Genomic DNA, 25,709 nt, shown 5'->3' on the forward strand with positions numbered 1-25,709 from the left:
CTGAGCCGAAGGCAGTCGCTTAACCAACTGAGCCACCCAGGCGCCCTGCATTTCCTCTTTTGCACAGAAATGTTGACGTTCTTTCTGGGTGAGTCCAATGCCCCCTATACACCCACAGCATGCCTGACAATATACATTTCAAACTGGACTCTATCTGTCTGTTACTGTCAGGCTTTCTAATTATTCCTGTCCCCTGGATATCTTCTTCTGGATTTAGTTTGTATTTCCCTGGCTGCTTTCATGTTCATCAGCTCTTTATACTTTCTCTTTTATGAAAACCCTGTTCATTTCTTTGTGCCCATTTTTCTATTGGGTATTTGTCTTTCTCTTATTAATTTACAAAAAGGCCTTTAAATATTATGGATACTAAATTACCCATCTGTTATGTGTTGTTATGGGTTGAGTTGTGCCCCCCCAAATATTCACGTTCAAGTCCCAACCCCGAGGATCTCAGAACATGACTTTATTTGGAAATAGCATCCTTACAGATGTAATTACTTAAGATGAAGTCATATGGGAGTAGGATGGGCCTCTAATCCAATATGATCAGTGTCTTTATAAAAGAAATTTGGACACAGACATGCATATTAGAGAGAGAGCTATGTGAAGAATGAAGTTATGTTTCTGTAAGCATAGTTCCGTGGAACTATCAGAAACCAGGAGAGAGGACTGCAATAGATCCTTCCTAGAACCTTCAGAGGGAGCATGGCCCTGCTGACATCTGGATCTTGAACCGCCAGCCTCCGAAACTGTGAGACAGTAAATTAATTTCTGTTGTTTAAGCCACTCAACTCAGTTTTTAGTACTTTGTTACAACAGCCCTAGCAAACTAATACATGTGTATAGCAAACATATTTTCCCAGTTTGTGGCTTGACTTTTAATTTTTTTTTTTTTTAAAGATTTTATTTGAGAGAGAGAGACAGTGGGAGAGGAAACACAAGCAGGGGGAGTGGGAGAGGGAGAAGCAGGCTTCCCGCAGAGCAGGGAGCCTGATGCGGGGCTCGATCCCAGGACCCCGGGATCATGACCTGAGCCAAAGGCAGACGCCTAACGACTGAGCCACCCAGGCGCCCCCGACTTCTAATTTTTTTAAACCATATTTTCTGATGAGCAGAGTACAGAATTTTAACGTGGTAGAATGCACCCATCTTCTTCCACGGTTTGCACTTTATGACTTTTTTAGAAACGCTTTGCTACACTCAAGTTGTAAAGACAGTCTCCTTTTTTTCCTTCTAAAGGTCTGGCCTTTCAAGTCTAAATCCTTGGACCATCTGGACTTGGTTTCGGTGTATGGTGTGAGGTAAGGCTCCGTTTTCACTTTTGAGGTGGTAACCATCTTCCCTCCTGTCTTTCTGCCCCATAAGACAATGGCCTCATTGAGGGTAGTGATTCTACATTACTCTGTAATGAACAGACTCTTGATGCATGCTGACATAGAGAAACGAAGCTAAACTTTCCAGAGAAGATAGGAGAGAAGCTCAATCTTTTGAATATGGACAGTTTCTGTCTAGCGCTCAATGGCCATCTAAACTCAGTCAACATACTTCAGATCCACTCAAGCATCTCTAGAGTGAGATACTGACTCTGTTGTAAATTGAGCTCCCAGAGAACATCTTATAGCAAAGATGTTTGTTAGAACATGCAACACTATCAACCCAAACCTGAAATGACAGCATGAAGCCTTGTCTCCAGCTACCCAGGGTCTGTAACAAAGGACTAACAGCGGACCCAAATGATGTTAGGGAGAGTCCCCCTCAAGCAGAAGGAGCAGTGGCCAGGATGGGCCAGGGTACTTATTGAGAAGGGCTGGGAGAAGTTCTGCCAGCTAAGGGAGGGCTTTTGAGCCAGGAGGGTCCAGCCCCCAGACCCTTCTTCCATTTCTGGAAGCATGTCCCCCTCTATTTCTCTGGGTCTCACCACCACCTACCCAACCTCAGATCCACCAGCCCAAGTGTCCCATCAGTAGTTATTTACAGAGTATCTACCACATGTAGGGCACAGGGCTGGTATACAGTAGGCGCTCAATAATTTTCCTAAGTGTGTTAGACACAAAGGACACAGCAGTGAGCAAGACAGTTAAGGTCCGTGTAATGTAGTTCCTGATAGTAAGCATCATTTAATTAATTACTATGCATGACTAATTAACATGAGATGATTTCATTAGCACTGTGGGTGTGTGCTCTAAAGACAAATGGAGTGCTATGGGAACTGACCTTCCTAAGACCCCCCCTGCAGAAGTAAGAACATGGGTCAGAGGGCCAAGGAATAGGCACACGCAATAACCAAAACGGCCAATATGGACAAGTGACGGGAGTAAGGGGGTCCGGGGGGGTGGGGTGGGTGCAGACCCAAGACTGGGGCAGAAGACAGATTAGCTCCTGCTTTGCTGTCAGGTAAGAAGTATGGACTTACCTGAGAAACAGGAAGCCACAGAAGGCTTTAGGCAGGGAGTCACCTAATTAGACTTAATGTTTTAAAAGGATCTCTCTGGCTGCACCTTGTTGCTCCTGTCGGTTCAAGCCATCTCTCCTTCTGACCCCCTCTTCCACTCACGTTGTACACACCCGTTTCTCTGCTACCTCTCGTAACAAACTCTTTTATGAGGCTACTGGACTTTCCATGTACTATGATTTCTGTGGGGAGGAACTGCATGTTCTAGGTTTTCACGCACCCCTCTTCTCTGCCTAGCGTTGGGAGGTAGGGTAGTTGTTATGCATTGGATTATTTCCATCAAAAGAGAGGGTGAAACCCTAACCCCTGACACCTGTGAATTTGACCTTATTGGGGACAAGGGGATCTGGTCGTCTGTAATCAAATTAAGGTGAGACCGTACTGGCATCAGGCGGGCCCTGGTGTCCTTACAAGATGACAGACACAGAGAAGAACACGGCGTGATGATGGAAGCAGAGAGCCAGGTGATACATCTATAAGCCAAGGAGCGCCAAGGACTGCCAGACCACCAGAAGCCCAGAGAAGGGCATGGGACAGGATCTCCCTTGGTGCCTCCAGAAAGGAACCAACCCCTGCCACCACCTTGATATTGGACATCCAGACTCCAGAACCGTGAGAGGATAAATCCTAGCGGTGGTACGCCTCCCAATTTGCGGGAACTTGTGACGGCAGTCCCGGGAAACTAACACGGTGGTAGCTCAGGCAAAGGACTGAGGAGGTCACAGACCTACATTCCAACACCAGCTTCAGCACATACTCACTGTGTGGCCTTGGCCTTGCTGCTAAACCCCTCTGGGCCTCATTACCTATCCTCCTGGGAAAAACGGGGGACATAACAGACACCCCATGAAGTTCTATAATGGAGATGAGCTCTTCTTGAAATTCCTCTGTTGGTTGGCATGACTGTGCTCCCTCCTAGCTTCCCTCTTACTTCCTAGCTTCCAATTCTTGGTCTTCGTTGTTCTCATTCCCTTTCGTTTGCCCTAATATGCAGTTCTCCCCAGAATTCAACTCCTGGTCACCTTTTCCTCTTACCTTATTCAGTGTTTCTGGGCAATTTTGTGCCAGGCATGGGATTCTGAGTGTTTTCCTTTATTTTCCCGTTTAATCTGCACCACAGTCCCTGGAGAGGGACGATCATTAGCCTCACTGTACATATGAGTAACCTAAGACGATGGGTGGCTAAGGCGTGTGCCTGACATCACAGCGAACAGGTGGCAGAGCCACCGTGTGACACAATAAGAAATACATACTCGGTTTTTGTCCCCAGTTTCTGGCATACAGCTCCTAAAGCCCTTGGGCTCTCTGGGGGAGATAAGAGTGTCTTTTGGATGCTAATGAGATTGCTAAGGGCTGGGGGTCCCCAGATAGCTTCAGGAAGAAGGCTGGTTGCCAGAAAGACAAAGGCACAGTTAGAGGGTTGGAACTCTCTCGGCCCCAAACTCCACTCTCTGGGGATGGGAGAGAGTAGAGGCTGAGTTCAATCACCAATGGCCAGTGATTTAATCAATCGTGCCTACGAAGGAAACTTCCATAAAAAAAACTCCTAAATAACAGGGTTTAGAGAGCTTCTGAGTTAGTGAACACATCAAGGTGCTAGGAAGGTCGTGGACCCGGAGAGGGAATGGAAGCTCTGTGCCCCTCCCCCCCAATACCTTGCCTTATGCTTTGCTTCCATCTGGCTGCTCCTGAGTTATATCCTTTAAAATAAACAAAGTGTCTCCCTGAGTTTTGTGAGCAATTCTAGCAAATTATGGAACCTGAGGCAGAGGTCAGGAGAACCCCTGGTTTATCGCTGGGTCAGTCAGAAGTACGAGGACACCCTGGCACTTATAATTGGCATCTGAAATGGGGGTGGTCTGATGAGACTGAGCCCTTCACCTTCGGGATCGGAGCTAACTCCAGGCAGTGAGTGTCAGACCTAAGTTGTAGGACAGGTGCCCCGAAAGTAAGGGTTTTTTATAACAGGGCTTCTGAGGGCAGCTGACATAAGAAAGGAGAATAGTGGGGCACCTGGGTGGCTCAGTCAGTTAAGCATCTGCCTTTGGCTCGGGTCATGATCCCACGAGCCCCGCATAGGGCTCCCTACTCAGCGGGAGGTCTGCTTCTCTCTCTCCCTTTGCTCCTCCTCCTCACTCATGCTCTCTCTCTCTCTCAATCTTTTTTCTTTTTTTAAAGATGTATTTATTTGACAGAGAGAGACACAGCGAGAGAGGGAACACAAGCAGGGGGAGTGAGAGAGGGAGAAGCAGGCTTCCCGCTGAGCAGGGAGCCCAATGTGGGGCTCGATCCCAGGACTCTGGGATCACGACCTGAGCCAAAGGCAGACGCTTAACGACTGAGCCACCCAGGCGCCCCTCAAATAAAATCTTTTAAAAAAAACCCCACACTTTCTCTGTTTCAGGTTTTGGGGGGCCCTATAGGCAGTATATGTTGTTTCTGTCTATTCAGCATCCCTCCCCACTTACTCTGGTATCAGAGCCTCTTTGGCTGTGGTTTGGGTGGGGCTAAGCCTGGGCATTTGACCCCACCAGAGAAGTCCATGGAGCTCTGCTCAAGAAGGTCCCAGAGCTGTCTGGGTGCCTTGTGGTTCAATTCTTCCTTTGCTTCTATGAACTACTCCACTACCCTTCAGGACTACCCTCTTTTTCTCTCAGATAGCCTGGTATGAATCCCGGCTCCACCATTTACTGTGTGATCAGGTTCCCCAACTCCCCGGCCTTCGTGTTCTTATCTGCGCAACGGGATAGTAAGAACACCTATCAGGCAGAGTTGATGAAAGAATTAAATGGGCTAATAAATGGGAAGAGCTTAGAATCCAGCATTTAGTAAGTGAATCTGTTATCATTTTATTTATCCCTTCCCTTCAGCTGGCCAAACTCAGTTCTGTTGCTGCTTGAACTGAAGACACACTCATTTTCACCTTGTATCCTAGTTACTGATGGCCATGACTGTGTCTCAGAAGCCACTCCAGGAAATGAGGAAGTACTGAGGTCCAGAGTCACCTGGGTTCAAGCCCTGGCCCCACCATTTATTCCTCGAACATCTGAGGCAAGTCATTCACTGACTGGGACCTCTGTTTTCTCATGTGGAACATGGGGATGATCATTGTACCTCACGGGCTTGTATGATTCCATGGGGCCATGTCCGGAAAATGCTTCCCATGGTGTCAGGAAACAGGAAGCACTGACAAATGCTCACTATTTGTTCTACTGAGAGTCTTGAAGGAAGGGACCGGGTCTCACGCTTGTCCGAAGCCCCAGAACCTGCCATTGGAACAGGCTCAGTCTGTGACGACAGGCCCCTGAAACCTTCCACCTCTCTTTCTCTGAGCAGAGCCCCAACATTCTCTCTGAAGCTTACCGCCGGACACCTGGGCCACCCAACCCGCTCAAGCCTCATCTTCTCAACCCCAGCTGGGGTCGACAAATTACTTGCTGGCAAATGTCGCTTTAATCTCCTTGGTCAAACTGAGTCATAGTTCCTCGGCTAAGAAGATTCTAGCGCAATGATCATGATAACGATGGACAGCAACATTTCCTTAGGGCTTACCGGCAGTCAGTGCGCATGAACGGAGGACTTGCTCTGTGCTGGGCCAGTGTGAACACCACAGGCATTATCAGATGCCACCCTCACCACAACTCTTGAGGTCGAATTTGCTTGTCCTGCCATTTTCCACGGAAGGAAGCTGAGCTTCAGCGAGATAGGGTGGAGGCCAGGAGCAGATGCCAGACTTTGAATGCAGAGTCCCCCATTCACTAACTGCATAGCCTTGGGCAAGTTCCACAGACTTTCTGTGTCTCCGGTTTTTAATTTAATTTTTTTAAAGATATTTTTTCTTTTCTTTTTTTTTTTTTAAGATTGTATTTATTTATTTATTTGAGAGAGAGAGAGAGAGAGAGCGCTCGCGTGAGAGTGAGTGCACGGGCCAGGGGGAGGGGCAGAGGCTGAGGGAGAAGCAGACTCCCAGCTGAGTAGGAGACTTAATCCCAGGACCCTGGTATCATGACCTTTGCCCAAGGCAGACGTCGAACGGACTGAGCCACCCAGGCGCCCCTAAGATTTTCTTTAAGTAATCTCCACCCCCAATGGGGTGCTTACCTCACAACCCTGAGATCAAGAGTTGCACGCTGTACCGACTGAGCCAGCCAGGCGCCCCTGTGCCTCAGGTTTTTAAAATGGAAACTGGGGAAAATGATAGTCCCTCGGTGATTTTTAGATTTATATAGTCTCTAAAACAATGGCTGGTCTACGGGACACACTCAGGAAGAATCAGCAATTGTCATTATCAGCAACAACGAGCAACTGTCCAAGGTCGCACCACGGGAAGTGGCTCATGCTGGCCTGAGGATTGTGGGACTGCGGGGCTGTCCTCTTGATATGGCACCACTGTATACATACATCAAGGCTCTGCGCTTTCAGCCTCAAGCGAACTAGCCCTCTGGTAGCCCACAAAAATACCCTGAAGTAAGTACCACTGTGATCAGTGATGTGCGGATAAATACGTAACCCTCCAGGAGGGGAAGGGCTCTGATTTGTAGCATTTGTCAATTTCATACACAACGGCTGACTTCAATGGGAAGTCAAATGGCTTGTGAAATGCCTGAAAATTTAAAATTAGCTCTGTGAGCCAGTGCAGACTAGCTCCAGCACGCTATATAATCCTCATTTTATAGACAAAGAAACTGAGGCTTAGAGATGATAAGGTAATTCTCTGGGGCCCACACCTCTAGAGGATATAAAAGCCCGCACTTGAACCCAGGTCTGTATATTCCAGGGCCCGGGCTCTCAGCCACCACAGATCCCTTCCCGTGTGAGGTAAGTGTGGCACAGTGCTGGGGCGCCTGGGTGGCTCAGTTGGTTAAGCGACTGCCTTCGGCTCAGGTCATGATCCTGGAGTCCCGGGATCGAGTCCCACGTCGGGCTCCCTGCTCAGCAGGTAGTCTGCCTCTCTCCCCTCTCATGCTCTCTCTCTCTCTCTCATTCTCTCTCTCAAATAAATAAATAAAATCTTAAAAAAAAAAAAAAGTGTGGCACAGTGCTAAGACCTCCCACCTGCAAGTCAGGCAACCTAACTAGTCTCTGAAAGCTGTGTGATCTTGGACAAGTCACTCAACTGCTCTGTGCTTTAGTCCTCTCATCTAGAAAACAGGCTTGGTCCAAACCATCTCTGGTTCCCCTTCTAGTTGACATTATAACTAGGACTCAAAAGCTCGTGTTGAGGTCTGAAATGTAAACTCCATTTCTATTTCAGGAGGAGGAAAACAAGAAGGACCACAGGAAAAGAAACTTCTAGTTAATGCTGCCTGCTAAGGCTCTTGCCAAAACACTGCTGCTCACCAAAACCTGGGCAGGAAACCCTTTTAACACACACACAGGCCAGCATCCTACTGAAAGAGTCAAGGCTGACAGAAGCTCAGGATAAGTTAGAGGAATTGCTCATTAAAAAATTGACATTTGCTTTGTCTAAGGCCTTGCCTGATCGGTATCAGGCGGTGAGCGATCTCAAAATACAATATGCGGATGGGAGAGGTTGGGGGGCGTGTATCGCTTCTGGCGGTTTCCAGGTACTCGGCCCAATCAACACATAACCCTGGGTGCCTCAAATCATCACCTCTTTTTCCTTTTAAAAAATGTCCTAAACTCAATCTCTGTCTGCCTGGGACATGGTGTAAGGTTAAAGAAGCACATATTGAAACACAAATCAGATCCTCTGGCCAATTCCTCATGGCCTTGATCTTACTTGCTTCCCGACATCTCCTTCCTCTTTTCGGCTTTCTCCCTCCTCCTTCCCAGTCCAGTGTAGGAGCTCCCAGTCAGTAGTTATTCAGTGTATATTATATGCCAGGGGCTTTGCCTGCCTGCTCTTGGTTTATCAAGATGTAATGGAGTGGAGTTAGAATGGCTAAAAGCACAGCCTCTGGAGCTGGACAGCCTGGGTGCAAATCCCAGTTCTGTGGCTTTGGGCATGTTACTTAATGCATGCCTCAGTTTCCCCATCTATAAAATGGGATGAGAACAATCGTTAATACAAAAGAAATGCTTGGGGTGCCTGGGTGGCTTAGTTGGTTAAGCATCTGCCTTCACCTCAGGTCATGATCCTGGAGTCCTGGGATCGAGCCCCATGTCAGGCTCCCTGCTGGGCAGGGAGCCTGCTTCTCTCTCTCTCCTCCAGCTCCTGCTCTCTCTTGCTATCCCTGTCTCTGTCTCTCTCAAATAAATAAATAAATAAAATCTTTTAAAAAATTATTTAAAAAATAACAGAAATGCTTAGCACCATGCCTGACACAGTGAGTACTACGGCAAAGTCCGCCCTCTTTAATTACTATCCTCACAACACTGCCCCAACTCCCCATGCCGCAAGCATTGCATTATTATCCCTGATTTATAGGTGAGGAGTTGGGATCAAATTCACACATCTGGTAAAAGGTGAAGCCGGGACCTTCACCAGATCCGTCTAACTCTAAAGCTAATACTCTTTACACAACAATATTTATTCAATTCAAAAACATCTAACGAGTTCCTTCGCCATGCCAGAAATACTGAGAATAAACAGAAGCAGAAGCTGATGTTATGGAGAGTCTGGCTAAGCCTTTAGCTATACATCAACAGGATGCGGAAGGGGACGTTCCCTGTTGGACCCAGAACTGGCCGCCTGGGCCCACAGCTGGGGACAAGGGACAGGCACGAAGGAGCAGGCAACCAGTGGGGCCCAGGACCTCCCTCTGGGATTTCTAAGAGGCAGAGACCGGGTCCTGCAGTATTCCAAACCATCGCCATTCCCTGCCTCTAGAAGCAGAAGAGGAGATGCTGGCTGAGTGGGGAAACCTGAGGACTGTCCCTGCCCATCCACCCCACAGCTGAGACAGATGGCTGCCAAGAGAGTCACAAAGATCACACACCCCTACAGGAAGGGGAGAGTGGCACCTTCTTTTCTATAGGCATTTGTTTAACCAGGGGTCTTGCTCATCTGCTTTTCACCGTTCTGATCAGACGAGTGGTGGAATGGTAATAAGTGGCAAGCAGAGGGAAGGGAGAGCATAGAAGATCCTGCACTCGGAGCCCTCGAGGGGGCAAGAGTGAGTGTGGGGACACAGAAGGCACCACCCCAGCCCCCAGGCCTGACCACATCACTGCCAGAGACCACCGAGCTCCCTACTGCCAGCCCCACATCTCCCCATCTGAGGAGTCTCTCTGGCCACCAGAGTCCTCCTTCTTCATGTCCATGCAACAGGCTGGAGGAGCCCCAAGGAATTAAGGGTTTCCAGAAGCAGCCCTCAACCTCTACCTGCAGGGAGCTGGTGAGTAAACTCTCTGGCACCGTCACCCCTACACTGAGTGCCCAGGAGGATCATGACCCAGGTGCCCACGGTGGTAACCTGCCTGATAACACGTCCTTTAGTACAGGTCTCATCCCCCTGCTTCCCTTCTGGTTTTTCTTGGCATTACCCCCAAATAAAACACTTGTACTCAAATCTTGGTCTCAGGGTCTGCTTCTAAGAGAATGCAGCCTAGGTCAGAGACAACTTTCCCAGGACCAATGAGCCATCTGATTAGGACCCATCCTTGAGAGCTCCTCCTCCAGGGAAGGGAGCCCAATAGCAAAAGGCCATGAGGTACCCTCCCGGGGCCACAGCAGCCCCCCTCCACTTCCAGGAACTTCCAAATAGTTGACATCCGCCTGCTACCAGGGCCCTGCCTGCCAAGGTTCTTCTGTTGCAGATGTTAGCCAGGAAAGTGTTAGCCAGGGAAACTGCAACAAAGAAAAAATCACAAATGTGGCAGCTAAGTAAGGAGACATTCACTCTTCCTTCCCCTAAACCATGCTCCCTCCCACTGCAAGGCTCCTGAGTGCTGGCCACTGGCCGGAATGTGGATGTGGGAACCAACCTTCTTCCACCATGTGGACAAGGGTAGGACTCAAGGAATGACGAGCCCCTGAGAATCCTCCCTGGGACTTCTGGAACTCTTTAGAAGAGAGGACCTCTCTTCCCCTGTGTATGTCCTGGCTGATGGGAGGTAAGCCTGGGCCAACTTGTGGTCACTTTTGCTCCACGGGAAGGGTCTTCCTGAGAAGAAAGGCAATGGAGTAAGGCAGAGCTGAGGAACATTCTAGCTGAGAAAGATTCCCAGGGCATAACCTGAACCCCAGACCCAGTGGCGCTGGGAGCCCACACAACCACAAACCTTCTTCTTTGGCAAAAGCTAGCTTGAGATGGGTTCTGTCAGTTTTAATCAAGATTCCTGATAAAAATAGACATTCTGAGGGCCACACAAGAAAAGTAAATCTCTTTACCTCAGGGTCATGCAATTTTTTTTTTTCTATTCCGCAATCAAAAAAACAGCAATCCCACACTGACACCTTTCTTGGTTCCCAAATCAGACTGTCTTGTGGACATTTTCAAAAATCCAGTCAGTTTGGTGCTCCTGAGGAAAGCCACGAGCACGCCCCTCGGACTCTGAAGGCTCTCCTCAACAACAGGCTCCAAGCAAACCCAGAATTCCTTCTAAGGAGATAACTCCAAAGGTGGAAGGAAGCAAGGTACATACTCATATAAAAATGAAGTTATACCTAGGAGAAAGACAATCTTATCACACTTGAGTTACATGGGGTGGATCAGTTTACAAAGTCATTGGCCAGGACCTTCTCCTAAATAGATTATTTTATAGCAGTTACAGGTGTGGGCTTAGAGTCAGGCTCAGGTTCAATTCCCCATTCCAGCTGTGCAACCATGGGTAAGTTCCTTAACCTCTCTGAGCCTCAGGGTTCCCATCTATGAAATGCAAGTGTCATTATTATCCACCTGGTAGGCTAATGTAAGTGTTGCATGCCGCCCAGAGTCCAGTATGTGTGAGGACGCAGAACATATTTACTGCTAAATGTGAATCACTCAGTCTTACTTGGCAAAGGCAATATGCACAGACTTCACTTCCTAAGCCACGGGGCCCTGAATGCTAGGCATCGAAGATTGAAAAGGCATTCCTTCGGTCAGAGCAAATCTCAGGTTAAAGCAATTTTCAGAAACATAAATATCCAGCATTCCCGTGTGCAAATATCACTTCTGACGAAACACATTTTCTTCTTCTGCACGCAAGTCAAACATTTCTCCTCAGTGGAAAATCTGGCTTTGCAATAAAGGATACTATACCCCTACCCGTCTCAGGATTATCCCCCAAGAACTTTTAAGAGCACTCTAACCTGAGTCTACTCCTTCCCAAATGACTCCATCAAACATAATCCTGATGGCAGCCTATGTTGGCCACTCAGCTCTTTCAAACACCACAAGAGCCAGCCAGTGAGTGGTAGAGGCACGCTTCCGAGCTGTATGTCCAGCTTGGACAGCTAACCCTTTCTGCTTTCCTCTGGCCACTCAGTGTCGCTCAGCATGAGGACCCCAGTTCACCTGCATTGGGATCTCCCAGCACCTTCGCTGAAGTGTGATTCATCCAGGACTCATGACCCTGGAATCAGCGAGGCGCAAGTCTGGGAGCCTCTGCTGCTCATGAAAATAAGAAACAGCCAACACAATGGTAGAATCCCCACTCTGTCAGGCAGCCTGGTTTACAGAGCCCCCGAAGCTGAAGTTGAACGTCTAAGGGCTGGTCCTGGACATCAAACACCGTGCCTTCAAATCGTCTCTCCAGCTGGCCCCTTGTGCACCTGCACCTCACACCAGGTCCGGGACATCGCCTCCTGCCTACATGACCGTAGCAAATTACTCCTAACCAGTGCCTCTGTTTTCTTCTCTCTTCGCACTCCAACATTTTATTATAAAAACTGTCAAATCCAGAAAAGCTGAAAGAACTGTATAGTCACCTCCTTTATACGTATCACCTGGCTTCTGCAATGCAGCTATTAATATTAATAATTCTACATTAGTATTTTAAAACTATGCTACACTTGCCTAATGGTGTATCTAATGATCTTTTTTTTTTTTAAGATTTTATTTATTTATTTGACAGAGAGAGAGACAGCGAGAGCAGAAACACAAGCAGAGGAGTGGGAGAGGGAGAAGCAGACTCCCCGTCGAGCAGGGAGCCCGATGTGGGGCTCGATCCCAGAACCCTGCGATCATGACCTGAGCCGAAGGCAGACGCCTAACGACTGAGCCACCCAGTCGCCCCTCTAATGATCTTTTTTTAAGATTTATTTATTTGACGGGGGGAGGGGCAGAGGGAGAGAGAGAATCTGAAGCAGACTCCCTGCTGAGCTCGGAGCCCGATGCAGGGGCTCGATCTCCCAACCCTGAGATAACAACATGAGCCGAAATCAAGTCAGACGCTTAACCGACTGAGCCACCCAGGTGCCCCTCTAGTGATCTTTTTCGGAAGGCATATTAAGATAAGCTACAGACATTGGTACACTTCTCCCTGAAACTTCAGCAGGCATGTCAGTAGCCAGAGCTCAATGTGTGTTTACGGCGCTTTCTTCCCCCCACAAATAGCATTTACATCCAACGAGATGCACAAATCTTAAGTGTACCTGATGAGTTTGACAAATGCTCACACCAGTATATCAAAGGCCTATCAGGATGTAGAACATCACTGTTCGTCCAGAAATGTCCCTCTTGCTCCGTTCCACTCAATCCTCTTCCCTACTGTTCCCTTCCCACAACCACTGTTCCGATTTTTTCACCATAGATTAGTTTTGTTGGTTCTCAAACTTGATATAAGTGCAGTCATATATATGCGCTCTCTTGGATCTGGCTTCTGCTTAGCATTATGGTCGCTCCGAAAAATGTTCTACTTGGCATAATGTTTGTGACACTCATCCATGCTTTCATGTGTATCATGGTACTTTGTTCCTTCTTATTTCTGAATAATGCTCCATTATAGGAATATACTATAGCTCGTTATCCTTCACCCTGATGGTGGGACACCTGGCTGCTTCCAGTCTGGGGCCTATGACAGGTGAAGCTGCTGCGAATATGTGAGTACAATTTTTCGTGCGGACATAACATTGTCACCTCTCTTAGACAAATACCTAGGAGTAGCATTGCTGGATCATGGGGGTACATAAATGTTTAGTTTCACGAAGAACTACTACCATGTTATACTACATTATACCCCTCCGCTGTCTGAGAGTTCCAGTTGCTCCACGTCCTCACCAACATTTGGTGTCATCGGTCTTTGTAACTTTTATTAGACATTCCAGTAGGTGGGGGTGTAGTGGTATTTCGCTGTGGTTTCAATCTGCAGTTCTCTGATTGGCTAACAACGTCGAGCACCTCTCCGTGTGCTTAGAGACCATCTGTATGTATCTTCTTTTGTGGAGTGTCTGTTCAAAACTGTTGCCCATTTTAAAATTGGGATTTTTTTTAAGGGGGAGAGAGACAGCGTGAGCAGCTGGGAGGGGCAGAGGGAAAGAGAGAGAATCTTAAGCAGGTTCCATGCCCAGCACAGAGCCTGATGTGGGGCTCGATCTCACAACCCTGAGATCATGACCTGAGCCAAAATCAAGAGTCCGATGCTTAACCGACTAAGCCATGCAGGCCCCTGGGATTTTTTTTTTTTTTTTTAAATTTGGGGGTCATTGGTGTTCTTTACATATTTTGGATGTAAGTATCTTGTCCCCCACCAATTTCTCTCCAGGGCAGCCTGACAGGGTCACCTCTCCTTCTCAAAACTCTCCAGGGCTTGCCATCATACTTAGGAATAAAATTCAAGTCTTTACCTATACCTTTAACTATAACACTGATGTAAAGTGACCTTTTTATACCAAGTCAACCCCATCTCCTCTCATGCTCTCCCCCTCACTAACTACTCCAGCTGTCAAGATGCCAAACCAGCTCCTGCCTCAGGGCCTTTGCACTTCCTAAAGTCACTGTTTGGAATGCTCTTCCTCCAGGCTCACTCCCTCACTCTATCTAGCTTTCTACTTAAATGTCATCTCCTCACCCATTTAAAATAGCTTCCCCACCCTCACCACCCAGCCATCCCTCTCCAGCCCCTTATCCTACTTTGTTTACTCTCTTGGCATAGACAGTGAAACATGGCATTATTTGTTAACTCATTTATTTGCTACGTATCTCCCTCCACCAGAATGTAAACTCCACGAGGGCAGGCACTTTTGTTTTGCTGGCGGTAGAGAACCAGTGTAATGTTGTGGTTATGGCACATCATTTTTTATGTCAAAGAGCCTCAGTCCTACTACTTAGCAGCACAGACAAATTACTTAACTTCTCTCTGTCCAATTTCAACCTCTGTCAAATGGACCCTTGTTAGGATAAACAAGTTAGGCCATGTACATCATTTAGAGCACCGCTTCGCTCACCGTAGATACTAACTTACGGCTGTATCAGAAGTCCCAGTCCCTAAAACACAAGAAGATACTCAGGGACTAAATAACTGAATAAAGTATATAGGTATGCTATTTTTGTTGTATACTTACTGGGTCAAAATCATTATCATTCTCTCCCAGTTCGAGGGACTTTCACTTCCCAAAAGTCCTTTCTCCTGAGAAGAGTTCACATCTGTGCAGATGCACAGTAAGGGATGCGAAGTTGTAGGTAAGAGGTCTCTGCTCGGCTCAGGCAAACCAAGACCCACAGGTTACATGATTCCAGCCACAGAGTGGAACAAGACCTCTGTTCTTCCTAATGCTCTGGGAGGTTGTGCTATGTCCATGGGGCATCTACACTCTCCACCACCTTGCCCATCCTTCCCAAAGCCACACGATCTCAAGAGAAAATAAACTGCCTTTATCCTGGATATGTTTCTGGCTCAAAAAAAGGATTGCAGAAATATGTATACACTCATGTTGCATAGTGTATTATTGGCAAATATTACTATATACTGTAGCATATTATATATTTATATCTAATAATAATAGCTATCACATTTGTTATATAATATATCATAATACATATTGTAATATCTACTACAGTATTATAAAATGACTCACAAGAAGCAAAAGGTGGAAGCAACCCAGTGTCCACTGACAGATGAATGAATGGACAAACAAAACGTGGTATACACCTATAATGGGATATTACTCAACCTTCAAAAGGAAGGTAATTCTGAAACATGCTACGACATAGATGAACTCTAAGGACATATGTCACAAAAAGACAAATCCCGTATGACTCCACGTATATGAGGTACCTAGAGTAGTCAGATTCATAGAGACACAAGGAATGGTGATTGCCAGGTGCTGGGGACAACAGGGGATGGGGAGCTATTGTTTAATGGGTATAATGTTTCAGTTTTGCACGATGAAAAGAGTTCTGGAGACAGATGGTGATGACGGTTGTCTAATGCTGTGAATGTACTTAATACCACCGAAATGCGCACTTAAAAATGGATAAGCTGTTGCACTACCTCCCATCTAGCTCCCATATATAACTATCTAGAATTTAAGTAAAATTTCTTAAAAAATGGATAAGCTGGTAAATTTTGTTATGTATGTTTTGTTGTAATTACTAATAATTTTTTTTTAAGAAAGAGTAGAGCCTAGGGGTGCCTGGGTGGCTCAGTTAGTTAAGCGTCTGCCTTCGGCTCAGGTCATGATTTCAGGGTTCTGGGATCGAGTCCCGCATCGGGCTCCCTGCTCAGCGGGAGGCCTGCTTCTCCCTCTCCGCTCGTGCTCTCTCTCTCAAACAAATAAATAAAATCTTTAAAAAAAGTAAAGCCCACACAGATTTCACGTTTAATGGCCACAGTGTCGATTCACTGCCGTCCACTTGGATGAACAGAATTTCTCTTAGCGGCGAGAGTAACTTCACACCTGTTCAATCACCGCATATGCTTTAGATTTCCCTGTCCTCATTTTCATTATCTCCTAGCCAAACCTTACCAACGAGACCAAAACATTTACAGTAGCTCCATTAGCTGCTAGTGTCCTGAAGGCCAAGATCAAAGACACAATGTTCAAAGCCACAAAACAGCTGGGACATTCGGCCGCAAGCCAGAGGATGCCCACAGCCAGCCCTAGCCGCCACCGTTCCCGTGGGTTCTCCAAGGCACAGAGATGTAGAACTCAGCCCTAAGAGTCGCACTGATCCCACACCAGTGAGGCAGCCTGAAAACAAGAAACTGCCGAGCTCTGCTTTCCACCCCCTGATGCAGGTGCATCTCCCCGTCCCATTCAACGGACCAACAAGTGCCTTGGTGAAGGCGGACGCTGATCTGCAAGGAAAATCAGCATCAACATCCAATGGCCTCAGTGCATCGTGTGAGGATTTTGTTTTCTGTCTCCAAGGCAAGCCTACTTTGCACGGTATGGATTTTTGTTCAGAACCAGTATCTCCTTTTCTACACCCTCCGCCCTTGGCTCTCCCTGCTTCCCAGCAACTGTTTCTCCTGGAAAAACGCTCCCCAGCCTTCAGGGACTAGCCCTGCCCTTGTCTTGCCTGCATGGTGACCCTGTTGCTGTCCTCGAACCTCCACTTCCCCTTCTTCCATCGTGGGCTTTCTCCTTCTGGCACTACGGATGCTTTTGGCTAGAACATTCTTCGGGGTGGGGACTGTCCCGTACACTGCAAGTACTTAGCAGCATCCCTGATCTCCACCCACCAAACCCACAACGTTTCCCAGCACTGCCAAATGTCCTGAGAGCAAGACTGTCCCTGACTCAGAACCACTGATCTGTAGGACAGAAGCTGCAGGGAGGCCCATGGCCGCCCCGCTGAAAATCAGATTTCCCAGTCCAGTCCCAGCCAACGACTGACAGAGGCTGTCTCCCAGTCTGAAGGAGGAAGGACCCTGCAGTGCCATCTGGTGATCCACAGTCCCCCTCCCCACCACCGATTAGGCTGACGCTAGGACCACGCCCTTCCTGGGCTGTCATCCTTCGCCTAGACTGCTTCCCTCCCTCCCCTGCAGGGCATTCTCCTACGTCCTGCTATGGGTTCAATGATATCCCCCAAAAGACAGGTTATCATCCTCACTCCCATCACTTCAGAATGTGACCTTACTTGGGAATAGGGCTGTTGCAGATGTAATTATTTAAAACGGGAACATAATGGAGTAAGGTGGGCCCCCTCATCCAATAGGACTGGTGTCCTTAAGAAAAGACAGAGACGCACACAGAGAAGGTCATGTGACGACAGAGGCAGAGATTGGAGTGATGCAGCTATAAGCCGAGGGGGGACGCCAAGGACGGCCGGCAACCACTAGAAGCCAGAAAGCGGCAAGGAAGGATTCTCTCCTATAGGTTTCAGAGGGAGCATGGCCTTGATCTTGGACTTCCAGCATCCAGACTGGGAGACAATCAATTCCTGTAGCTTTTAAGCCTCCAATTTGTGATGTTCTATCACAGCAGCCCTACAAACTAATCCACACCCAAATCCTTATCTCAAGCTCTGCTTCCAGGGAACCCAAACCTCCAACAACTGGCCTTTCTTCTCAGACTGTAAATTCCAGAGCCAGCCTGAGACGGGAAATGGGAGTCTGCTCTTCCCTGGGCCAGTTTCCATGAGCCTTTCTTTGAGCGAGAAGGGAGAAGGAAGAAGGAGGGAAGGAGGGAGGGTGGCCGGTGGGAGAAAGAAATTCACTTCGGGGAATCCTTCCCTCCCTCCATCCTTTATTCATTCAACAAATATTACTGAGCACTAAGTACCACATGGCAGGCACTGTTCTAGGTGCAGGACATGGAGAAGCGTTTGCATACTAGCAGGGGAAATAGAACATAGAATGTAGGTCTGTGGGATGATGGGAAGGGCCACAGAGAAAAGAAAAAGCAGGGGAAGGGGCCAGGGAGTGCCTGGGGTGGCGGCCACTATGTCAGCAGAGGGGTGCGGCAGATACCGCCTCTGGTGCCAGCTACAGACGGTCCCCAAGTCCTGCTTGGGCAAGGTATCCGTTCAGGCAGACAGCCGCTTCCTGTCCCAGCCCTCCCGTGAGGCCGTGGGAGCCCACCTGACCCACGGGCAATGGGCCACAATGGCCCAAAGAGCCACCGTTGACTTGCCCTCCTTCCCTGGGTTCTCCTCACGCCTCACTCCTGCTTCCTGGGATCACCTCCTAAATAAACACCCTGCACCCAGGACCTTGCCTTGGCCTCAGATTTTGGGAGAATCAAACTAGGGCAGATGGGCCGGGAAATCTTTGCTGAGATTGTAACATTTCAGCCAAGACCTAACATGGCAGCCAAGGCAAGGTGTGTGTGTCCAGATTCTCTGGGTGTCCAGGGTCCTCCACGCTGATGTACACAATCAAGCTGGCCCCAGAGTTGATTTTGTCCAGTGGGTCTCCCTCTTTCAACTGTGTAAGTTTCTTGATGGTTGAAAACCCAGTGATATCAAACATCGAGGAGGCTACATGGAAAGCATCCAATATGTCCTGATCATGTGACGGGAAGGAGGATATGAGATTATAGCAAACACTGCTAACACCTGGACCACCACCTCCTGGTCCTGATGACTTCGGTGCACACGGGCCCCCATGGGGCGGCCAGCGCTTGTGCTTTTTTTTGCATTTGTGGATGTCGAAGTTCTCTATCCGTCAGTGTAACGGGTCAGAAATGCCAGGGGAGGAGCGTCTCCATCCCCCACAGCCCTCCTTCAATGGCCGATAGGAGCTGGTGTATGAACACCCCAGCTCCCCTGCCCCTCTGGTGGAAAGACTCGTAGGCATGTGTCTAACGCTGGCTTCCCATTTCCCCAGCAGGTTTCGGCGCCGGTCACCCAGTGGTGGCCAGCCAGGTAATGCATACTTTATGTGAATTTCCCACTCCCTCCTGGTGTGTCCTCTGGTGTCACCTCCCTAATAAATGACTTCCCTGGCCTTGGGATTTTCTTCTTCTTGGGGGATCCAAATGAAGGATAAATCTATCTTTGATTAGAAACACACACACACACAGAAATACACACACACAGAAGAGCAACCCCTCCAGTCCCCATGTTTAAAACCTGTACTCAGGTGTGCTGCTGAATCATCAAATCCCTGACCCGTAGAGCTCAGCTTTGAAAAGCACCTTGGTGTGTCAGACGTAAAATAATCCTGCCTGCGTTACACCAGATTGTCACCCTCAGCGTGAATGGACTAGACTGGCCTCCCACTGGCTGGGTCTTTTCCTGCCCTTGGGCTCCCACCTCCTCCTTCCACCCACACTGCATGCACTGTCATCCTCCAGTCCACAGAATGCCCAAGGGAGGGATGCTCTCAGCCCACTGGGGACAGAGCCGGGTCCGTGGGTGGCTTCCCAAGCAGCCAATTGCCTGTCTGTGGGCTGGTAGGGGGAAAGAAGCCAATCTCACAATTTGCCTGAAAAACATCCATGTATCATCCTGTTCTTCAGCCCTCATTTTATTTTTCCCAAATCAATTTCTTAAAGTCAAAATGACTGACAGCTTCATACCCTGGACAATCATTCTCCTTATTTAATAACCTGGCCTTGATGACAAAAAGCTCCCAGGGTGGTGGTGGTTACATGAATCTCTACATGCAGTAAAATTTCATAGAACTCCATAAACACACACACACAGTGGTGCATGTAAAACTCCGTGAAAATTCAATAAGGTCCGAAGCTCCGTTGCCAACGTCACTTTGCTGGCATTGCTAAGGCACTCGGGTTGTGTGAGATTTATCACTGGGGCTGCTGGGTGACGAGACAAGAACTCTGTATGGCGTTTGCAACTGCTTGCAAGTCAAAACTTCTTTCAAAATAAAAAGTTTTTAACATGCAAAGACGATTTAAATAATGAAATGAAAATCACTTTTTTTTTTTTTTTAAAGCTCCCAGCAGGAGACAGCACCAACCCCCCTTACCTGAGAACTGGGGACCAGCGCCTTCCACCAGTGCCCGCCTTTCACCAGGTCAACCTCGCACAAAGGGACGGACACCTTCCCGATGACACAGTGGCGGGAGAACTTATCAAAATCCACCACGGTCAGCAGCAGGGTCCTCCTCTGTGCTTCCAGGAAGGGGATCTCAAAGGTGTAACGCTCCTCAAACACGGGTTTCTGGGTCTTGCGTTTGACCCCCGTCTGCTTCGAGTTCTTCTGGTCCGGCAGGAGACAGATCTTGACGTAGGGGTTTGAGTGCGCCATGTCCTGGCGTGAGCCGTCGTGGGAGATGGGGGGCGGCAGGTCCCTGGCCTCGATCACCCTCACGGTCAGGTGGTTGTGCAGCAGGTCGTACTGGGTGCTGAAGTGCAGCATGCCCAGCTGGTACTTGGACAAGATCTCCTCATCGGTCAGGAAGTCCACATCGTCGCTGTTGGAGTCTAGGGAGTACAGCTGGGGCTCGAACTTTCTGAAATAGTCGTCTGGGGTGTAAGTCCGTCTGAGCACCGAGGGCTGGATGGGCTCCTTTTTGGCGCTGAGAATGCCAAACTCGATGGGTTTAATATCAATGAGCGGGGAGCTGGGTCGTCTGGATTCAAGACCTAAACAGCCGCCAGAAATAACAATTAACATTGCCACGTGTGGGACCAAACCTGGGCCGCTTCATGAAACTGGCAACATTTCCTAGATTCTCACGTTGTTCACTGTTTCCCAAATCTCTTTGCCATCTGCTCTCCACACCTTGAGATCCTCTTATTTATTCTCTGAGAGACAACATGGCGGCATGACCATCCCCATCACAACCAGGCACTGTTCTCAACACACTGACGTATCAAGTCATCGGATCTCCACAAGGTATTAGATAATGGCGATCCCTACTTGACAGATGAGGAAACAGAAACTCGAAATAGCTCTCCGGAAGTGACACAGGTAGTAAGAGGAAGAACCAGGTGGCCCCAGAGTCTTGAGGCTAACCGTGACCCTATACGGCCTCCCCTTCCGGAGAGTGGACTGTGGAGCCAGAGTTCCTGGGACTCAGTTTCCCCATAAAATGGAGTCAATCACAGCGCCTGCTTCAAAGATTATGGTGATTCAAGGAGCCAATGCATGGAACGGGCTCAGCACAGAATGTGCACATGGTAACAGCTCGCTACATGGTAACTACTGTACTTCTTCAAGGATCATATTTGGACTTCCCCACTTGTGGGGTGCCTCTCCCCTCCCCATCAACCAGCAGAGTTTATGGCTCCCAAGTCCATCATTCGAATCTTTGCTCATCCCTTGATTCTAGCAATGAGCTCATGGAATTTTATTTTAAAAAACTATTTAACTGAAGCATTACTGACATACAAAAAAAGCTGTGCATATACGAGCTTGGAGGTAAGTACGCAGCCATGAAACCATCACCACACTCTGTGCTATACACATACCCATCACCTCCCAAAGTGTTCTCCTGCCTTCTTTATTTACTTAATTTTTCTGGTGATAAGGACCTTTAACACAGGATCAAGTCTCTTAGTAAAATTTTAAGTATACAATATTGTTAACTATAAGCACTGTAGAGCTCTAGAACTTCTTTATCTTGCATAACGGAAAGCAACACCTCCCCAGCTCCCTGTCCCTGCAGTCCCTGGTAACCACACTTTCCTCTCTGCTCCTAGGAGTCTGACTATCAGATTCCTCATATAAAGCAGGGTTATGTAGCATTCGTTCTTTCACGACCTTCTTGTTAAGTGCCCCAGCACCTGTCTTGTCCGCTAAAATCATGAGACTCTGGTCTGGTGCATGGCTGGTACTCTGATAACTATGTGCTAAATGATAATCATCTGCGTACAGAGCTGGGCAGGAGACCTAGGAATCATCTAGACGGGTGCCATTCAAGAGAAATATAGTGGGGTTCAGAAATACAAACCACATAGGTAACATAAAGTCTTCCAATTCTTTTAAAAATTTTTTTTTTTTTTTTAAGATTTTATTTATTTATTTGCGAGAGAGACAATGAGAGACAGAGAGCATGAGAGGGAGGAGGGTCAGAGGGAGAAGCAGACTCCCGGCTGAGCAGGGAGCCCGATGCGGGACTCGATCCCGGGACTCCAGGATCATGACCTGAGCCGAAGGCAGTCGCTTAACCAACTGAGCCACCCAGGTGCCCCAAGTCTTCCAATTCTTTAAGGGTGCAAAGAAACGGGTGAAATATTTTCAACATATAATCAAAATGAAAACGTCTCAGTGAGACAGTGTAAATTCTCTTTTATTTCCTGGCTTCAAAATCGTGGGCACGTAACACACACAGCATGTCTCCACTGGGCTCAGCCCCATTTAAATGCTCACCAGCGCTGCGTGGCTGGTGGCTGCCGCACTGGACAGCGCAGGTCGGGAACAGGCCTCTTGCTTTACAGATGGAAAGACTGACGCCTAGAGAGGCCTCACATCCCCTCTGTTTCACTCTTTCAAGCCCTTGAACTTTTCTCTACTTCCTCCCCTGCCCCCCGTTTACCCCCAAGAAAGATCAGACACCAATATTTCCACCTGAGTGGATTTACTTCATGAATTTTAAGCTTTTCCCCACCCTCTGTTAAGTGAATTGCAGACAGCTGAATGGGACAGCAGAGATCCTTTCGGGGAGTGAAAGGAGGCTGGGGGTCTCTGGGCTTTATCCTCCTTTTCCCTCCCCACCCAAACCATGCCATCTGGTCAAAGACAGATGCTGTACATCCGAGTGGACCAACTGGGGGGCCTGTGGACCCTATTTGACCTAGAGATACATCTTGTCTGGGTTTAAAGCTAAAGAAGTTTCATATAAAACCCCAGATCGCCAGTTTCTCTTTAGAAAGGGCAGGCAATACGGAGCCCACAATCTCGCACGCCCCCCCCCCCCCCGGCAAGAGCTGAGTAACAACTGCCCCTTTCAGTGGGGCACTGGCTTCCCAAATGGCCACAGTCCCCACCCCGCCCCAGTAACTGAGGCTGAGACAGCTGCCACTTGTCACTGCATTAGAACGAATCTCATCTCTATCCAACCCTCTCCAACTCATTCACGGACACAACCCACCTGGCCCCTGAAGTTACTTGAATTTGCAAGCGCTGCCATACAACACGGGAACACCCACCTTTTGGGGTCTGAAATGATAATATGCTGACCACGTCAATCAACTGAGCCAATTCAATGAAATTTGTGATCAGGAAAAAGAAAAATCGATCAAGTAACTGCTTCCGGCTGAACTCAGCAGAAATCAGGTGCAATGCACTCTGGTCACACGGTTATCATCTCTCCATCATCCTGTCTCCTGCCCGGACTGTCATCCCACTCTGCCCCCTCCCCAGAAGACAAGCCCTTCCCTCACATCTTTCCTTGGGGATGCTGCCGAGTGTCTGGGAAAGCCAGCTCTCTTCTTTTGTCCTGGGGACCTGGCTAATGGGACTTTAATTTGTGAATGGAGGTGGAATGGCACAGGATTTCGTGAGGATCCCTAGGCAGTCACAGCAAAGATGCTTACTTGAAATCCTTCGGGTCAGGCTGTACGTAGACTTTGACGTGTCTGAGGATGAGCATCTGCGATCTGGGGAGTTGGTCCGTGGGGTCAGAGGGACTTCACTAGCTGTGTGGACGGAATCCCCGTCCTTGTCACTGCTCCGGCCGGCCATCCTATAGGAAAGGAAGAGGTCTCAATGGTTGTCAAAAAATCTCCAGGGACTGGCATCCCCGCCCCTGGGAAGACAGACCCACGACGAAACAGCTCTCAGATCCAGTTTATACAACTTGCAGTAATACAAACTTGAATCAGTGAGGCAGCCCTAGACTCTCAATAATGCCTTCCTTTTTGCACAAAAATGAGAAATGAAATAAGGACTTTCTGATTTAGAACAATCTGTCAAGGACAGTGGGGAGGGATATGTACTTATTCAGGTTATTGCCACATGGAGGCGCCACGCTAAGTCAAGCCCAGACCTGTCAATCAGTCTGGAAGGAACCACAGGGTTGTCTATACCCATCTGAACTTCTGCAAGTGGCTTTTGGTGGGAAACTGGCTGCTATTTCAACCCTCACTGTGTCTATACTTTAGCATCTTCTAAAAGTATCCTATAACAGTGTCAACTCGAGAGTTCTGAGCACCAGGGCTAAAGCTACAAAATGGCCCTGAGAATCAATGACTTAAGAGCAATAGTTCGATGTGAAGGAACAGCTAAAAATGAGCAGCCGCCATGATTCAATGTGCTCCCAATGAGGATGAAAAATACTAAAAGAAGAAAAAGCACTGGGTCGGGGGTGGGAGATACAGGGTAGCAATTAAGAGCACAACCTCTTGGTCTGAACCCTGGCTGGGTGACCTTGGGCAAGGCCCTTCCTCTCTCTGTGCCTCCATCTACCCATCTGCAAAATGGGAATAATAATAGTACCCACCTTAGATGGTTGCTCTCCACACTGAATGAGTTAGCACATATAAAATGCTTAGAACAGTTCTTGGTACATAGTAGGTGTGTGCTCAATACATTTTAGCTGGCATGATAACAATCTTTAAGATCCCCCAATCCCCAAAAAGCTAGGTAAGGATGCTTGGGGGGGAGGGTGGGGAGAGGTGGGGAAAAAAGCTGGTGGAGTGGCCGGGAGATGGATGCTGCTATTGACTCAGCCCTAAGCGATTGTGGCTGTAGATGGATACCTTCTGAGACTACATCCCCCACCCCAACCCCCTACCCAGCTTGACATTTAAGCCTGTGCATAAGCTAGTCTTGAAAAATGCAAGTTTCCAATTCTAGGAGGTCCTTAGATGCATCCTGTGCATGAAATGAGGGTCACAGCCAGGACAAGACCGGGCATGTTATGGGGGGTAAGGGGGGTAAGGGGGAATGCCCAGTCCCTGCTTGCCTCCCACTCCTGGTCTGTAAAAGGTGCATGCAGCAGATGAAATGGGGGGAGGGGGAGTAGGGGAAGGCACAGAAATGCAGCCATACTGTATCATTCATTCTTCTCTCTCCCTTAAATGAAAGCTGCAGCATCTTCCAAAGAAGGTGGAACCACCTCGGGCACCCCCACCTGCATGCCTGTTTCCTGGGGGGCCACAGCCATACGTCACTGCAGCAGCCACCTGCAACCTATTAAGTCCCATCCAGTCTTCGGGGCTCAGCTTAAGTGCTGTCACCCCTGAAGCCTCGCTTGAGTCCTCTCGGACAATGTCTGAGCCACCCCTAACTCCTCTGCACCCACCGGGCTTCCCAGCCCTTCCTCCAACACACTGAGCTGAGCCATGCTGTTCCCTCTGCCTGGAATGCTCTTCCTGTCTCCATCTCCTGTCTGGTTCCTTCTCATCAGTCAGGTCTCAGTCTCAACAGCGCCTCCTCAGAGACGCCCCACCCTGTCCCTATCACCTCCTCCTACCCCATCAGCCCTTCTTTCCCTCTTCCAACAATGCACATAACTCATCTTTAGTTGTGGCTTATCTTCTGCGTCTGACACTAAGTCCTTGCTCAGTGTCTCTTGTTCACCACTGCCGACCTTGCCCTAGCATGGCATGTGGCACGTGTGGAGTCT

The 25,709-nt window shown here is 48.4% G+C and overlaps 1 protein-coding gene and 1 long non-coding RNA gene across 4 annotated transcripts in view; one reads left to right on the plus strand and one right to left on the minus strand.

Moving 5' to 3' along the window:
• Positions 1–25,709, minus strand: part of SYT17 (synaptotagmin 17) — a 78,460-nt gene that overhangs the window by 43,765 nt on the left and 8,986 nt on the right. For both annotated transcript variants that reach the window (XM_035022362.1, XM_035022363.1), the window contains exons 2-3: positions 23,677–23,825; positions 20,162–20,781 (exon numbers count right to left, since the gene is read on the minus strand). In XM_035022362.1, the coding sequence (XP_034878253.1) occupies positions 20,162–20,781; positions 23,677–23,824 (768 nt within the window). In that variant the 5' untranslated portion in view covers position 23,825. The remainder of the gene's footprint in view (positions 1–20,161; positions 20,782–23,676; positions 23,826–25,709) is intronic.
• Positions 430–16,338, plus strand: LOC118021875. 2 transcript variants are annotated; one of them, XR_004682331.1, is made up of 4 exons: positions 430–751; positions 1,240–1,301; positions 13,289–13,382; positions 16,237–16,338. It is a non-coding gene; the product is annotated as an uncharacterized LOC118021875 (long non-coding RNA). The 2 variants fall into 2 exon arrangements; XR_004682330.1 differs by lacking the exons at positions 13,289–13,382; positions 16,237–16,338 and adding an exon at positions 7,707–7,911.

This window comes from Mirounga leonina, unplaced genomic scaffold (genome assembly GCF_011800145.1).
Source record: "Mirounga leonina isolate KUSES-001 unplaced genomic scaffold, KU_Mleo_1.0 Mir_175, whole genome shotgun sequence".
Classification (NCBI taxonomy): Eukaryota; Metazoa; Chordata; class Mammalia; order Carnivora; family Phocidae; genus Mirounga; species Mirounga leonina.